This window comes from Mustela lutreola, chromosome 6 (assembly GCF_030435805.1).
Source record: "Mustela lutreola isolate mMusLut2 chromosome 6, mMusLut2.pri, whole genome shotgun sequence".
Taxonomy (NCBI): domain Eukaryota; kingdom Metazoa; phylum Chordata; class Mammalia; order Carnivora; family Mustelidae; genus Mustela; species Mustela lutreola.
Genome location: NC_081295.1, coordinates 84927270 through 84944793, shown reverse-complemented (window position 1 = coordinate 84944793; position 17524 = coordinate 84927270). Strand labels below are relative to the sequence as shown.

The 17524-nt window shown below is 43.9% G+C and overlaps 1 protein-coding gene across 13 annotated transcripts in view; it reads right to left on the bottom strand.

Moving 5' to 3' along the window:
* The window catches only part of CMTR1 (cap methyltransferase 1), a 149486-nt gene that overhangs the window by 91760 nt on the left and 40202 nt on the right, over nt 1–17524 (bottom strand). The window contains exons 8-11 of one of the 13 annotated variants that reach the window (XM_059177824.1): nt 8819–8921; nt 7793–7848; nt 6873–6942; nt 6351–6685 (exon numbers count right to left, since the gene is read on the bottom strand). The exons of 11 other annotated variants lie outside the window; for them this stretch is intronic. In XM_059177824.1, coding sequence (XP_059033807.1) covers nt 6646–6685; nt 6873–6942; nt 7793–7848; nt 8819–8921 — 269 coding nt within the window. In that variant the 3' untranslated portion in view covers nt 6351–6645. Of the gene's footprint in view, nt 1–6350; nt 6686–6872; nt 6943–7792; nt 7849–8818; nt 8922–17524 lie in introns of those variants that run through there. One more of the 13 variants, XM_059177825.1, reaches the window with a different exon arrangement.

The following is a 17524-nucleotide window of genomic DNA, read 5'->3' as shown; positions in this document are numbered from 1 at the left end:
ATGATGGAATATTACTCAGCCATCAAAAAAATGAAATCTTACCATTTGTAATGATGTGGATGGAACTAAAGAATATTGGGCTAAGCAAGATAAGTCAATCAGAGAAAGACAATTATCATATGATTTCACTCATATGTGGAATTTAAGAAACAAAACGGGATCATGGGGAAAGGAGTGACAAATAAGTCAAAATCAGAGAGAGAGGAAATCACAAGGGAGTCTTAACTATAGGAAACAAACTGAGGGCTGCTGGAGGGGAGGTGGGTAGGGGAATGGGGTAACTGGGTAATGGGCATTAAGGAGGACACTTGATATACTGAGCACTTGGTGTTATATACAACTGATGAATCACTAAGTCTATCTCTGAAAGTAATATTACACTCTATGTTAATTAGTTGAAATAAAATAAAATAAAATAATTTTTTAAAAGTCAAAGATGCAATAACAAAAAAAAAGTACTATTTTTTCAGGTGTACAAAATAGTGAATCGCCGTGTAAGCCAATAATTCCAGTCTTGGGTATTTACCCAAAGAAAATGAAAACACTAATTTTTAAATTATTTTTTAAAGATTATAGCTAAGATGTAGCTATTTTAAAATATGGAATTTAAAGCGTGTCTAGGTGGATCAGTAGGTTAAGCATCTGATTCTTGATTTCAGGTTGGGACCTGATCTTAGGGTCAGAGATCGAGCCCTCTGTTAGACTCTTCACTCGCATGGAAGCTGCTCGAGAACCTCTCCCTGTCCCTCTGCCCTTCCTCCTGCTCTATCTCTTTCAAATAAATAAATGAATAAAATCTTTAAAATATGGAATTTAAAGGAGAAGAAACAGCAGCCTCAAACATCAAGAACTGGTCTGACACTGACATCTGGCCCTCAATGTGGTCAGAAGCTGGCTAATGCCCACCACTTGGCCATATTCTTCTCCTGTGGAACATAAGCCAGTCATCTCACAGAACATCAGCATCAGACAAGGACACTCTGAAACCATGACATCGCTTTGTGTCATTAGAGACAAAACAAGGCACTGAACCCACAAAATACCAAATATCTCCCTCTGTTGGCGAATGTGAGCAATTGCTGCTTCTTTACCATGACCGCTTGAGAAACTCAACCATGGAATTGCCCACACATCCTGACAACATGCAATCAGGAGTGAGTCCCAGCTTCCACAGATCTTCAAAAACACCCACCCAAAATGGAACTAGAGGGTATTATGCTAAGCAAAATAAGTCAATCGGAGAAAGACAATTATCATATGATCTCACCGATATGTGGAATTTAAGAAACAAAACAGAGGATCATAGGGCAAGAGAGTAAAAAATAAAATGACGAAATCAGAGAGGAAGACAAAGCATAAGCGACTCTTAATCATAGGAAACAAACTGAGGGTTGCTGGAAGGGAGGGGGGTGAAGGGATGGGATAACTGGGTGTTAGACATTAAGGTGGACACGTGATGTAATAAGCAATGGGTATTATAGGAGACTAATGATTCACTGACTTCTACCTCTGAAACCAATAATACATTATAGGCTAATTAATTGAATTTAAATTTAAAAAATGGAAAAAATAAACTGTCAAAAAAAAAAACCAAAACAAAAACAAAAATACACCCATCCAAAGCCCATATCCTTATAGGTTCCAACACCTTCAAGTTAAGATGCCCCATGGATCCCAAAGTTCTCCCTCACTGCAACAAGTAATAGACTAATGATTCACTGACTTCTACCTCTGAAACCAATAATAAATTATAGGTTAATTAATTGAATTTAAATTTTAAAAATGGAAAAAATAAAATAAACTGTCAAAAAAACAAAAACAAAAACAAAAATACACCCATCCAAAGCCCATATCCTTATAGGTTCCAACACCTTCACGTTAAGATGCCCCATGGATCCCAAAGTTCTCCCTCACTGCAACAAGTAATATCCAAGGTATCTGATATATGTTGTGCTCAATAAATGTTTTCAGGGGCACCTGGGTGGCTCAGATGGTTAAGCATCTGCCTGCAGCTCAGGTCATGATCCCAGGGTCCAAGGATTGAGTTCCGCATCAGGCTCCCTGCTCAGTGCAGAGCCTGCTTCTCCCTCTGCCTCTGCCTTTCCCTCTGCTTGTGCTCTTTGGTTCTATCTCTCTGTCAAATAAATAAATAAGTAAAATCTTAAATAAATAAATATTCTCACTTGGGCTCAGTGAAGACTTATGTGCCTCCTATATTTTCCACATGGACACAGGCACCAACAAGACACCTGGACTAATAGACATGTCAGTTAGCTCCAGTGATGGGCATTTTTGAACACCCGATGACCTTGATGTGATACATTGTGTTCTGGTTAATGTCTGTACACTTCAGCTGTTATAATGCATATTAGTTACACTTTCATGCTGTATTATAAGCATATGTCTCAGACCAACATAGACAAACCCATTATTTCCATTTGAAGATAAATTTAATATACATATTATGAGTCTCTTTTTTGAGCAGAATCCTGAAAACGAAGAGCGTTCTAGATGTATACTGTCTGCATGGTAGCTACGAGCCACATATGGCTACTTCAATTCCTCTCCATTTGAAACAATTAAAAATGCAGCTGTTCAGCACACCAGACACATTTCAAGCGTCACCTGCATCTCTAGAGCCCCATGAAGCTCGTGGCCACCATACTGGACAGCACAGATATATATAACAATTCCTTCCACACAGAATGTTGTCTTGGACGGTACTGCTCTCCATGCTTTCCAGACCTTGGATTATTTAGACTAGAATATTTGGCCACCAGTTTCTTTCTTTTTCTTTTTCTTTTTTTAAAGATTTTATTTATTTATTTGACAGACAGAGATCACAAGCAGGCAGACAGGCAGGCAGAGAGAGGGAGAGGAGGAAGCAGGCTCCCTGCAGAGCAGAGAGACCAATGCGGGACTTGATCCCAGGACCGTGAGATCATGACCTGAGCCGAAGGCAGCGGCTTAACCCACTGAGCGACCCAGGCGCCCCATGGCCACCAGTTTCTTAAAAGTGAACATCAATCTACCCCTTCATTAAAATCAACTCACATATGACAGCAGTTCTTGTTGCCTTGACCAAATGTAAACTCTAGAGAGAAAATCAGAATTTTGGAAAACTTTTGATCCACCAAAAATAGCTTCTCACTACTGACAAACTTTCCTGTTGGCATCTGTGGTAATATTAAAACAAATGTGACATCTTGATAATTTGATTCCGGCCTAGTAAACACAGGAACACCTATAATACCTAGTGAAACAACATACTACTTTAAAACAAATCAAGCATTAGTACAAGATCCATTTGGTGTACAAGTTGGGCCTATAGATTTTAATCTAACAGAGACAGACATAGTTAATGAGATACTGTTTCAGGTACTACTTTGCAAATAACCTTACAGGAAGTATAACTTGTGTAGTTATAGTATCAAGCATGACTATGTATAAATATCTGAAAAGATTATGAAACATACTATTCTCCCATATTTATGCAAGGCTATAAATATTTTCATACGCTTCAACCAAAACAACACAATTAGCACAGAAGCAAATCTGAATGTCCAGGGGTCTTCTAATGAGACAGACAAGAACAAGAAAGAGACTTGCAAAACTGGAAAATATAACAGAAATCCATTCTTGGGCTAAATGCCCCCAATCATATGACACAGGGTATCAGAATGGATAAAAAAACAAAATCCATCTGTATGTTGCCTACAAGAAACTCATTTTAAACCCGAAGACACCTCCAGATTTAAAGTGAGGGGGTGGATAACAATTTACCATGCTAATGGACATCAGAAGAAAGCAGGAGTGGCAATCCTTATATCAGATCAATTAGATTTTAAGCCAAAGACTATAATAAGAGATGAGGAAGGACACTATATCATACTTAAAGGCTCTGTCCAACAAGAGGATCTAACAATTTTAAATATGCCCCTAATGTGGGAGCAGCCAACTATATTTTGTTATATTAATAACAAAATCAAAGAAACACATCAACAATAATACAATAATAGTAGGGGACTTTAACACTCTCCTCACTGAAATGGACAGATCATACAAGCAAAAGATCAACAAGGAAATAAAGGCCTTAAATGACACACTGGACCAGATGAATATCACAGATATATTCAGAACATTTCATCCCAAAGCAACAGAATACACATTCTTCTCTAGTGCACATGGAACATTCTCCAGAATAGATCACATTCTTGGTCCTAAATCAGGTCTCAACCGGTATCAAAAGATTAGGATCATTCCCTGCATATTTTCAGACCACAATGCTCTGAAGCTAGAATTCAATCACAAGAGGAAATTTGGAAAGAACCCAAATACATGGAGACTAAACAGCATCCTTCTAACGAATGAATGGGTCAACTAGGAAATTAAAGAAGAATTGAAAAAATTCAAGGAAACAAATGATAATGAAAACACAATGGTTCAAAATCTGTGGGACACAACAAAGGCAGTCCTGAGAGGAAAATTCATAGCAGTATAAGCCTTTCTCAAGAAACAAGAAAGGTCTCAGGTACACAACCTAACCCTACACCTCAAGGAGCTGGAGAAAGAACAAGAAAGAAACCCTAAACCCAGCAGAAGAAGAGAAATCATAAAGATCAGAGCAGAAATCAATGAAATAGAAATAAAAAAAAAAAAGAACAAATCAACGAAACGAGGAGCTGGTTCTTTGAAAGAATTAATATGATTGATAAACCCCTGGCCAGACTTATCAAAAAGAAAAGAGAAAGGACCCAAATAAATAAAATCATGAATGAAAGAGGAGAGATCACAACTAATACCAAAGAAATACAGACAATTATAAGAACCTACTATGAGCAACTCTACGCCAACAAACTGAGGGTTGCTGGGGGGAGGAGGGTTGGGAGAAGGGGAGTGGGGTTATGGACATTGGGGAGGGTATCTGCTATGGTGAGTGCTGTGAAGTGTATAAACCTGGCGATTCACAGACCTGTACCCCTGGGGATAAAAATATATTATAAGTTTATAAAAAATTTAAAAAAAGTAAATTAAAAAAGAAAAAGAAATCCATTCTTCTCACTGCCCTGTTTACTTGGGGAAATAGTTATTTTTCATAAAAGCAATATTTTTGTTCATGTCATGGGTCATTAATATGATTCTAAATGAATTAGTAAATGTTTAACACTGTTTTATCCCTACTATGGTAAACATTGATAGATAAAACCCATAGATGCAAAATTACCCTTGGGATCCTCAGTAATTTGTAAGGCCATATAATATAGATAGACTGTGATCAAAATGTTTGAGAATCACTGACTCAGCCACGACTCAGGGAGACTGGGTGATAAAGAGCGCTCTGTGCAGTAAGAGAGGAGTCAGGGCAAAGTTGCAGGTCCCAGGGAAGGCCTGCCTCTCAAGTCTGGTGTCTAGGGCGTGGAAGCCTAGTGTTGGAGAGTTCCCCTCTCCCTGGGTTTCACTTATCCCTCTCACCACGTGTCTGGTCCTCCTGGCGACTGCAGTTCGCAGTTCCATTGGGTGTCGGGGATCTGGCGAAGCCAATCAGCGGCACCGCGGTTCTGGGTTCTAAAGTCCTCACCAGACCCACAGGGACGCACCCACCTCACATCCTGAAGGTCTGGACCATGGGGCCCCGAGCCCTCCTCCTGCTGCTGTAGGGGGTACTGGCCGTGGAAGAGACCTGGCCGGGTGAGCGCGGGACGGGAGGAAAGGGCCTCTGCCAGGCGGGAGCGAAGGGACCCCGGGGAGGGAGGAGGGACCCCCCCCCCCCCCGAAGGCGCCTCTCCGCAGCCCCCGCCCCAGACCCCCAGCGGCCCCCGGCCCCGCCCGGGCCTGTGCTCCCCTGTCCCTCCCTGCTCTGCCCCATTCGGTGCCCCTTCCCCTGCCCTCCCGGCAGTCTCCACCTGGTCCCCCGGAAAGGCGCCGGGAGGAGCGTTGGACGGGGTCTCAGCCCTTCCGTTCCCGCAGGCTTCTCTGAGGTATTTCTCGGCCCGGACGCGGGGAGCCCCAGTACTGGGAAGTTGGCTACGTGGACAACACGCAGTTCGTGAGGTTCGACTCTGCCAGTGGGAGGATGGAGCCGCTGGCGCCATGGATGGAGCAGGAGGGACCGAAGTATTGGGACCAGCAGACCCAGAACGCCAGGCACCACGCACAGACTTTCCAAGTGAACCTGCATACCGCCCTGGGCTACTACAACCAGAGCGAGGCCGGTGAGCAACAGGGCCCGGGTCCAGGTCACGACCCCCATCCCCACGGACGGGCTGGAGTCTCCCCGGGTGTCCGGGTACGAGCGCCACGCCAAATCTGTGGAAATTCCAGTTCCCCGACCTTAGAAGAGCACCCTGAACTTTCAAGAGGTTTTACTTTATGTTTGGACTTAGTCGCTCGTCCACCAGCAGGGGTGGAGACAATCTGAGAGCTGACCGCGGGGGCAGGGCCAGGGTCTCACACCCTCCAGGGGATGTTTGGCTGCGACCTGGGGCCAGGCGGGCTCCTCCTCCACGGGTATGAGCAGTTGGCCTACGACGGCGTGGATTACATCGCCCTGAATGAGGACCTGCGCTCCTGGCCCGCTGCGGACACGGTGGGGCAAATGACCCGGCACAAGTGGGAGGCGGCAGGTGCTGCAGAGCACTACAGAAGCTACTTGGAAGGCACGTGCGTGGAGTCGCTCCGCAAGTACCTGGAGAAAGGGAAAGAGACGCTGCTGCGCACAGGTACCGGGGCCGTGGGGCCTCCCTAATCTCCCACTACTGGGGCTGGCTTCCCAACAGAAAGGGAAAATGGACTCAAGGTCAGAATACCAACCACCCAATGGGTGAGGAGAGGGAGATCCGCCTTGGTGTTCATATTCCTACTGAGTGACTCACCCAGAATCACTTTTCTCTAAAGGACAATTGAGGAATCCAGTCTCTCCAGGGAGGCAGGTGGAGACCATTCCTGAAATAACACATCAGTAGTTCCCTTTGACCCTGGCAGCCACCTTGGGAACCATGACAACCTCCATCTGAGAATATCTCCAGATATTCCAGATATCTCAGATGGATATTCTCCATCTGAGAACATCTTTGGACATCTGACTCTGGGTTTTCTGATTCAATCACCAGCCACACATTGTCAGGACCAATAGTGTGCTTTCTCACTTAGACCTACAGTGTCCTACCCTGGGCCATCCCTCTGTTTTAGAACTTTGCAGGATTAAAAGATCCCAAAGACTGGCCCAAAGGTCAGTCAAAGGTGACTGGACTTTGTACTTCTTCCATCCAAACTAATTGCCTGGTCCACTTCAGGATGGTCACATGAATGCCATTTCAGTGGCCCATAAAGGTAAACCCAAGTGTGGATTTTCTGATTCTTCTTCCTCAGAACCACCCAACACACAGATGACCCAACACCCCATCTTTGACAAAGAAGTCACCCTGAGGTGCTGGGCCTTGGGCTTCTACCCTGCGGAGATCACCCCGACCTGGCAGCGTTATGGGGAGGACCTGACCCAGAACACAGAGCTTGTGGAGACCAGGCCTGCAGGAGATGGGACCTTCCAGAGGTGGGCGGCCATAGTGGTGCCTTCTGGAGAGGAGCAGAAATACATGTGCCACATGCAGCATGAGGGGCTGCGTGAACCCATCACCCTGAGATGGGGTAAGGAGGGTTTGGGGGTAGAGCCTCTTCTCAGGGAAAGCAGAGACCTTCTGGAGAATTTTGGCAAAGTGAGGACTCCTACTACAGGTCTTGGCCCCTCACGTTCCTTTCCCTTTTCAGACCCTCCTCCTCCCACCATCCCCATCACCTGGATCATTGCTGGTCTGGCACTCCCTGTGGTCATTGTGTGGTTGGAGCTGTGATCTGGAGGAAGAAGTGTTCAAGTAGGGAATGGAGTGGGGGGGATCTGAGTTTTCTTTCCCACTGGGGGTTTCTTAGGTAGCAGATTGTCCTGCCTTGTTACTGTCAAGTACCATCCACACATAAGTACTTGCCTGGTCTGGAGCTGATTACTAACATTCACGCTATAGCAAGACATTTATGAAAAGGAAGGACAAATTTTTCATTTTGGTAATTCTGGTGCTGGGACCTGATCCCCAGCAGTCATAGGGCAGGGAGGAAGGTCCCTGCTGAGCATAGACATTCAGCAAGTCTTTTGGTCCAGTAACCCCACACTTGTCATGTTTCCTCATCCTGTTCTGGATCTTCAGTCACAATTCTGCAAACTTCCTTTTGGATCAGGACTAGGGAGCTTGGACTAGGATCTCATGGCCCAGCCTTCTCCAGGCTTTTGACAAGATGTTTTCTTCCCACAGATGAAAGAAGAAACCACTCTCATACTGGACGTAAGTATGGAGGGGGTGATTCCTGAGACCCCAGGGTAGTGTAGACAAGACCCCATGGGGAGCTCACCTATTCCATAGCTCCTCCTTTAGTCTCATCTCCTATGGACTCTGACCATGTCCTCTTTGTTCTCCCCTAGATGATGACAGAGGCCAGGGCTCTGGTGTGTCTCTCATGATAGCTGGAGGTGAGACCTCGGAGGGCCTGATGTGGGGAAGGTTGGGCCACTAGAAACAATTTGAGCATGCAGGGGGCTGTTGAGAATGTCAGCTCTTATGTGATTTACCTAAATTTGTACATGATAGTTTATCACAGTATGAGACCCTTGTGGGGACTGAGCGTTGCAAGATTTATTCACACTCCCACTTGGTGACACCAACAATCCCTTTATGCAAAAGGTGTCAGAATGTGTCTGTGTTCATATGAGTATAATGTGAGGAGGTGGGGAGGCTGGTCAACCCTGCCCACCATGGCCCCTTCCCATACTGACCTGTGTTCTCTTCTCTGATGTGCTTTCCTATTCCAGTAGAGGCTGGGCTGGACCATCTCCATCTCTGTCTTTATTTTGTGTTGGGCTAGTACAAATGACTTCCCTATTGAAAATGAGAATCCAGATAAGAGTTTATGTTTTTTAACACTTGGTATGTGTGGCTGATGAGGTAATAAAAGAAATTTGTAAAGTTGAGACAGCAAATAAATGGAAGCACTGAGAACCTTCCAGAATCCATGTGTTTTTTGTGCTGAGTCTGTGGCAGGTGGGGGTAGGAGTAGGCTGTGAGGAGTCAAGCAGAGACGGGGCCTGTGCCCAGTCTGTGCTCAGTGCATCAAGGGCATGACATTCTCACTCTTCAGCTGAGTCATCTCTCTGCTCTCTGTCCTGCCCCTTCTGTGGAAGCTTGTCCCACCAGGACCTGTGATCACAGGGACTTGGATGTCACCTGTCACCAGGAACTTCTGCAGCCAGAGCTTGCTGTCACTGGGTCAGCCTCACCTCAGGCCTGGGTCACCACATAGCTCCCATTTGGGGGTGTTTGTTTCATGGTTTCTGTAGTATCAGGCCTGTTCTTGCTCTTGTATACTTGTCCCATTCTCCCTTGGGTGACCCTGTCAGTTATAGCAGCAGGTGTCCTTTGGGCTGTCATTCCCATAGGCCTAGGTCAGCCCCTGCACACAGGAGTCTCTCTGGTATGGAGGAATGAACTTTCAGATTCATCTATCTCTTCTCTTTCCTCTAGGGCTGTTTTCTGGATTACTATTTAGAGTCTGGAGCTAGAGAGAAGAAGAATCTGAGAGATTCTCATCCTTATTAAGCTTCAGTTAGTTTCTGCCTTCCCTGCTACTCTGGCCTCTCTCCCCACCCTTAGTTTAGTGATCCTAGTGCTGGCTCAGTTCCAAGTTCACAGATTTATAAAGCAGAGTCAAACATAGATTTCTGTGTGGTTGGAGAAAAGAATACAAAAAGCCTAAGTACGGTGTTTCTGAAGAGAACTCTGTGTGCTGTGCTGTGCATGAGAGATGGTGTAGCAGGGGAGGGCCTGAGCAGAGAGTGGGAGGGGAGGGCAGCCCTGTGAGAAGAGAGAGGCAGCCCGGATGGTGAGGTGGGTGCACATGGGGCGGGAGCTGCCTTGGAAGAGCTGTGCCGGAGACTCATCTAGAAGAGGGAGTCCTCTATCTGCTCATTCATTCCACTGATAATTGTCATGTGCCTCATACAGGACACACTCTGTTTACATCTAGGACAGCTCAGTGAGATGAAGAAGAGGCAAAATGTGCTGGTCTTGGTAAGACTACATTCTAGTGGTAAGGGGCATTCTCCCACTTGTCTCTCAATGTGGGGATTGGGGCAGTGGCCTGCTTGTACTGTCAGGAATCCAGGTAAAATTTTGACTCCCCAAAAACTTGAGTACAAAGAGCCTACTCTTGACTGGAAGGCTTAGTAATAAAATACACAGTTGCTTAACACATATTTTATATGCTACATATATTATATACTGTATTCTTCTAATAATTAAGCTAGAGAAAATAGTAAAAAATAGTAAGGAAGAAAAATGCATGGATGGTATTTACCGTATAAAAGTCCACATGGAAGTGGTGGTGCCCAGTACAAACCAGGGTCATTGAGAGGTGAACTGTGTCTTGTGTAAGCACAGTCCATAAGGGAAGGGTTTAATTAGGAAGTTGGCAGGAGCTGTGAGGAAGGTGACCCAGAGAGCACCTGTGCTGGGACGGGGACGATGGCTTCTTTACTCCAGGGATCAGGGGAGTCTCACTGAGAAGGTGACCTCTGAGAGATTTGAAGGACATGAAGGAATTGTGTAAGAAGAGGTCTGGGGGGAGTTCTTTCCAGGCAGGGAGCCTCCGGGGCACAAACACTAGGGCAGGAGCATGTCCTGCGTTCAAGGAAGGGTGAAGAGGCCACTGAGGCTGCAGCAGAGAGCAGGTGAGATGAGGTCAGAGGTCAGTCTCATCATGGAGGTCTGAGGACATTAGAAGGTTTTTGAGTTTTCTCTGAGTGAAATGTGGAGTTACAAGAATGAACAGATCAACATGACTGATGTTTCTTTAGCAGCACCTGTTTGCTGCTGTGCAGAATCGAGAGGGGCAAGGTAAGCAACCAGCAGAGAAACTGTAGGAAACCAGTGCAGTGTCCCAGGAGGGGGGTGTGGGCTGTATGTCATGGTTGAGAGGAGGGAAGTTACTAAGAAGTGATTGGCTGCTGGAGATATTTACAGATGGATTTTGCAGCATTTCCTAGTGGAGTCATTCTGGGTGGTGAGAAAGGAATCGAGGAGGGTATCCAGTAGTTCAGACTGCAAGTAGAAATGTGGAGTGCCTTCCTTGGAAACAGGGAAGACTCTGAAAGAAGCACATTTGGGGAAGCAGCATCGCAGTCATCCACTTTAGAAATGGTGAAACTGACTATGTCTATTAGAAATCCAAGCCAGGTTGGCGGGCGGATAGAGTGCAGGGGAGATTTGGGAGGTGATAGCATATAAATGATGTTTAAAGTCTTCAGCAGAGATGAGGTTACCAGGGGGGCGAGGGCCATAGAAGAGAAAGCAAAAGGTCTAAACCCCGGACTCCTCAGGGCTAAGCAGGCTGATCAGAGAGCATACCCAGAGTGCACTGCACAGGCTGGTTGTGCGTCTAGAAGGCACGTAGACCAGGGAGACCCAGCCTTCAGTGAGCACAGGAATTTCCCGGACTATGAAGATCTAAACAGGCTGGAGTAAAGCGTGAGATCCTGGGTTGATAACAAGGTTGGTGCTGCTGCTGCTGGTCTTCAGATCCCACATGGAGTAGCGAGCAATTGGAGCAGGATCCCCACATGGCCATGCATCAGCCCCTCCTGTAGGGCTTATTACATAAGTGATTCCTGGGCCCTTGTCAAGCATTCTAAGATGATGGGTCTGGGGAAAGGAATGAGTATTTTGTAACAAAGCCACAAGCAATCCTGGGGCTCCTCCAGGTAGGGAAGCACTGAAGTCATTGGTGAGAGCGCTCATTGTGGGAAGAGTTCTTATAGACACATTTAAATGCTTTTTGGGGTATACTTGGGTGGCTCAGCCGGTTGGGTATCCAACTCTTGGTTTTGGCTCAAGTCATGATCTGAGAGTCATGAGATTGAGCCCTGAGTCAGGTTTCCCACTCAGCATGGAGTCTGGTTGAAATTCTCTTCCTCTCCCTCTGCCCCTCCCTCATATGGGCATGTACTCTCTCTCTCTCTCAAATAAATAAATAAATAAATAAATAAAATCTTTAAATGTTCTTTTTGTAGAAAGAAAAATGCAAGACATGCTGGGAGAAATGTATCTTCTCTCCTCTGGGGCAAAGCAAGGCAGATTGAGGAAGTGCTTATCAGCTCAATGTAAAATCTTGGGGTTACTAAGAATGTAGGTCTTAAATGTTCACACCTCATAAAAGGAAATGGTAACTATGTGACATGATACAGGTATTAGCTAATGCTATGATTGTAATTGTTATCATTTTGTGGTATAGAAATATATTAATCAACAGATTTTTATCCTTAAACTTACTTATACGATGCTGTATGTCAATCATATCTCTATAAAGCTGGAAAAAAATATGCCTGAATTCTTGCTCTTGGAAACTCTTCCCTGCATGGGTTTCTGACTCCTTATGATACATATGTACAGTTACAGAGAGATTTAGGGAAGAGAGAGGGTATACAGGATCTTGTTTTATTTCCAGGAAAGCCACAATAAAGGCTTGAGGCTACACAGCCAGGAACGGAATCCACACTGGACCCTAGAGGTGGGCCCACATACAGCCAGTGCCCGTTACTGGGTATTGATGCCACTGTCCACACCACTGACTCCCCTGAGGGAGGACACTGGATCCTGAAGCTGGGACTGCTATCGCTGCTGCCCCTGACAGTTGCAGGACACTACTGTGACATCACTCAAACCACCTGTGCCTAGTGCATGGACGCTGTCCCTATGTGTCTGTCATGTGTCCTGAGTCAAAGTCTGGCTGGTGGTCATGTGACTATTGACGCTTCATGTCATGTCCAACTGCAGGACTGGCGAAGTGGGTTCTCCTCTCTATGGATGGAGGTAGTCTCTGCCCCATCAAGATTCTTCAAGTGTGGAATTCCTTTACTTGGGAAGAGAGGTACAAGTTCTGGGAGTAGATATTGAGGGCAGGAGTGGAAAAGAAGGACAAATTTCCACGTTTGGAGGAGTGATCTGAGACTAGAACTCAACTGGGTACACTGTAGGCATTCGAGTCCTCTTGCATGAAGGAGTGACTCATAAATGGCACCTTTCAACTTATTCCCTTGATGGTTGTTATGGGTCCAGCTTTTGTGCACTCCAGTTCCTACTCACAGGTAAGTGGAGTAGCACCGTTGGGTCATAAAGTGATTGTTCAACACATCTTCTCCTAGCCTTTTTTCTTCCTGGGATTAAAAACCCAGATCTATATCACTTCAGATGATCCACATATACACGCTGACATTTTACATCTCTTTATATGTGCACATATTTCTGAGGAGAGTGTCCATAATTTTATTAGGTTTTAGTGGCTTCCACAAAAGTCTAAAAAACTTCTCTATTTTAGACACTGTCCCACTTCATCTCTGGTCCATGAACAGCTAATGATCACAGTGTTTTAGCAGATCCAATGATGTGATATTCATGCTCATTTTTGTCTTGGCAATGACCAGTCTCAGACAGGAGAAAGGAGAGCTTCCTTGCTCACGCTCACTTCCAATTTCTGTATGTATCTTTCTGTGGTCTGAGTAACAGTTTACCGACCCGGGCTGGTGCACGGAAGACCCAGATCACCATTGGTTTAGGTGACTTACACTCTAGCACCTACGCTGGTGCCTAATAAATAGTAGAGATGAAAAATACTCACTGAGGATTCCATTTCCACTAACACAGTAGACTAAGTTAAGTTTAAGGCTGCCTCTTCTCCTAAAACAACTAAAAATAATAGGAAAAAAACACACAAATCATCCAAAAAGTGCAGTAGAACAATCAAGAGAATAATCATTTAGGCCAAAATTTATAAATGGGCCGTAAGCCAAACAGAAGAGTTGTTGTGATCCTTAGGGTATTTTTCAAATCTAAAAAATCTTGGTTCGGTTTCTCAGGCTTGTGAACTTCACAGAGAAGAGATAAAGCCCAGAGCTTCTTCATGTGAGCAGCAGGAGAAACATCCCCTCCCTGAAAATCTGCAAACCTAGGATTCTATCCTCAGAACAGGGTGACACAAACCAAATCTCTTCTATTTTTAAGTACGAGAATATTTGGGAAACTCACAAATATGCAGAATTTAACAACACACTTCTACATAAGCAAAGGGCCAAAGAGATATCAAAATGGAAATAAGAAAATATTTTGAAATTAGTAGAAGACAGAGCATACCCAAACCTAGATGGTGTTCCTAAAGCAGTGCTCAGAGGCAAATATATAGCTGTAAATGCCTATATGGAAAAGAAACTTCTCAAAATGATTACCTAAACTTCCACATTAAGTCAAGAAAGGGGAGCAAACTAAATGAAAAGCAACCAAAAGGAAAGGGAAAAAAAGTAAAGGTTAGAGTGTAAGTTAATGAAATAGAGAAAAGAGAATAAAATAATGATATCTAAAACTGACCAAATCAAATATGATCATTTGAAAGATCAATTAAAAAAATTTTAAAAAAGAAAGATCAACTAAACTGACAAATCTCCCACTTGACTCACTAAAAGAGTGAGAGAAATGTCCCACATTACTGGGATCATCAATGAAAGAGGGGATATTATGACTGACCACCAAGAAATAAGGAGAATTATATGAGATCATGATGAAGAAGTATATGCCAAAAAGTTAACTTACTTAGACAAAACAAATTCATAGAAAGACACCAAAGACTAATGCTGACTCAAGAAGAAATAGACCATGTGAATGTACCTATAACAAGGTAGAAGATAGATAGACTCAATTGTCAAAATCTATTCCTCAAAAATGCCCAGTTCCAAAATGCTGCATTTGTGAATTATACCAACCGCTGAAAGAATTAGTTACAATTCTTTACAAACCCTTTCCAAATGGAGGAGGGAATCCTCTCTATGAGGCTAGGATTATTCAGATACCAAAACCAGACAAAGACATTGCAAGACAAGAAAACTATACACCAATATCTCTTATGAATGTAGAAGGAATAAAGAAAGAGGGAAGGGAAGGGAAGGGACAGGAGGAAGAGGGTACCTGGGTGGCTCAGTCGTTAAGCACCTGCCTTCTATTCAGGTCATGATCCCAGGGTCTTGGGATGGAGCCCTGCATGGGGCTCCCTGCTCAGCGGGAAACCTACTTCTCCCTCTCCCACTTCTCCTGCTTGTGTTCCCTCTCTTGCTGTGTCTCTCTTTGTCAAATGAATAAATAAAATCTTTTTTAAAAAAGTAGCAAATCGGATCCAGCAACATATAAAGAGTTACATACATGCCTAATGAAATTTATTCCAGGAAAGCAAGATTGGTTAAACATCCATGCTAATCAATATAAAACACCATATTAATGTAATAGGGGGAAAAAGCTACCTGCTTCTCTCAACAGATAAACAGATAAGAAGCATTTGATAAAATCAGACACCCTCTCATGATAAAAACTCAACAAACTACTAACAGAAGGGAATTTCCTCAGATTAAATGCATTTACGAAAGCCCTTAAGCTAACATCTTACTTAATGGTGAAAGACTGGTTCTTTTCCTCCTAAGATCAAATAGAATGTCTACTCTTCTCAATTCTTTTTTTTTTATTTTTAAGATTTTATTTATTTATTTGACAGAGGGAGATCACAAGAAGGCCGAGAGGCAGGCAGAGAGAGGGGTAGCAGGCTCCCTGTTGAGCAGAGAGCCCAATGCGGGGCTCAATTCCAGGGACTCCGAGATCATGACCTGAGCTGAAGGCAGAGGCTTAACCCATTGAGCCACCCAAGTGCCCCTGTCTTACCACTTCTATTAAACGTGCTGGAGGGGCACCTGGGTGGCTCAGTGGGTTAAGTCTTCAGCTCAGGTCATGATCTCAGGGTCCTGGGTGGGATCCAGCCCCATGGCAGACTCCTTGCTCAGCCAGGAGTCTGCTTCTCCCTCTATTCCTTCCCCCGCTCGTGTTTTCTCTCTCTCTTTCAAATAAATAAATAAAATCTTCCAGCAAATTATCCTGGATATTCTAGAGCAAGAAAATGAGATACAGTGCATCCTGATTGGGGAAAAACAGAAGTAAAATTACTTCTATTCACAGATGTCTTGTACATAGAAAATCCTGGAAAATTAAGAGCTATTAGAACAATTAAAAAAGTTCAGCAAGGTCGCAGGATATGAGGCCAATATAAAAAAAATCAGTTATATTTCCATACACTTAAAAAAAAAAACTATTTATTGATATGAGGCCAATATAAAAAAAATCAGTTATATTTCCATACACTTAAAAAAAAAACTATTTATTTTTTTATTTAGATAGAGAGAGACACAGCGAGAGAGGGAACACAAGGAGGGGGAGTGGAAAAGGGAGAGGGAGAAGCAGGCTTCCCGCCAAGCAGGGAGCCCGACACAGGGCTCTATCCCAGGACCCTGGGATCATGACCTGAGCCAAAGGCAGATGCTCAATGACTGAGCCACCCAGAAGCCCCTCCATACACTTGCAATAAGTAATCCAACAATGAAATTAAGAAAACAACTCCACTTACAATAGCACCAAAATGAATAAAATAATCTATTTCACAAAAGAAGTGCAAAAGATGGACTCTGAAAACTACAAAACATAATTGAAAGAAATTTAAACACATCTAAATGGAAAAATGTTCACAGATCAGAAGACTTAATATTGTTTAAATGGCAATGTTCTCCAAATTCATTCATAGGCTTAACACAATCCCTATGGATACCTAACTAGCTCCTTTTTCTTTTTTTTAAAGATTTTATTTATTTATTTGACAGACAGAGACCACAAGTAGGCAGAGAAGCAGGCAGAGAGAGGAGGAAGCAGGCTCTCCTCTCAGCAGAGAGCCCGAGGCGGGCCTTGATCCCAGGACCCTGGAATCATGACCTGAGCAGAAGGCAGAGGCTTTAACTCACTGAGCCATTCAGGTGCCCCTAACTAGCTCCTTTTTAAAAATTGACAAATTTTTAAAATTTGATTTTTTTAAAAAATTGATTTTAAATTCACAGGAAAATTCAAGGGAGTTAAAATTGTCAGTCTTTAAAAAGGAGACCAAAGTAGTGGGACCTCCAATTCAATAAAGTCAAAACTTGTTGCAAAGCAATGGTAAGATGATGTCAGGGGATTGCTTCAAGATGGCAGATTACGAGGATCCTGAACCCATCTCCTTCCATGGACACAACACAATTACAACTACAAGTGGAATAATCTCCTCTGAAAAAGACCCAAGCCTCCACAACAAAAGATAAAAGGGCAGCATCAAAACAGGTAAGAGAGGCAGAGACACTCTTGCCAAAACGAAAAAAACCCACCCCAGTCACGAGAATCCAAAATATGGAGGAATCGCAAAAATACAAAACTTTGCTGTGAGAAGCAATGGGTTTGTGCTCTACACCAGGCACTAAGCCCTAGGTCCTGACAGGAGAGATGAGCCCCTAACATACCTGGCTTTGAAAACCAAAGGGATTATATTTAGGAAAACCACAAAACTACAGAGAATGAAGAACTTACTCTTAAAGCCTGTGTAT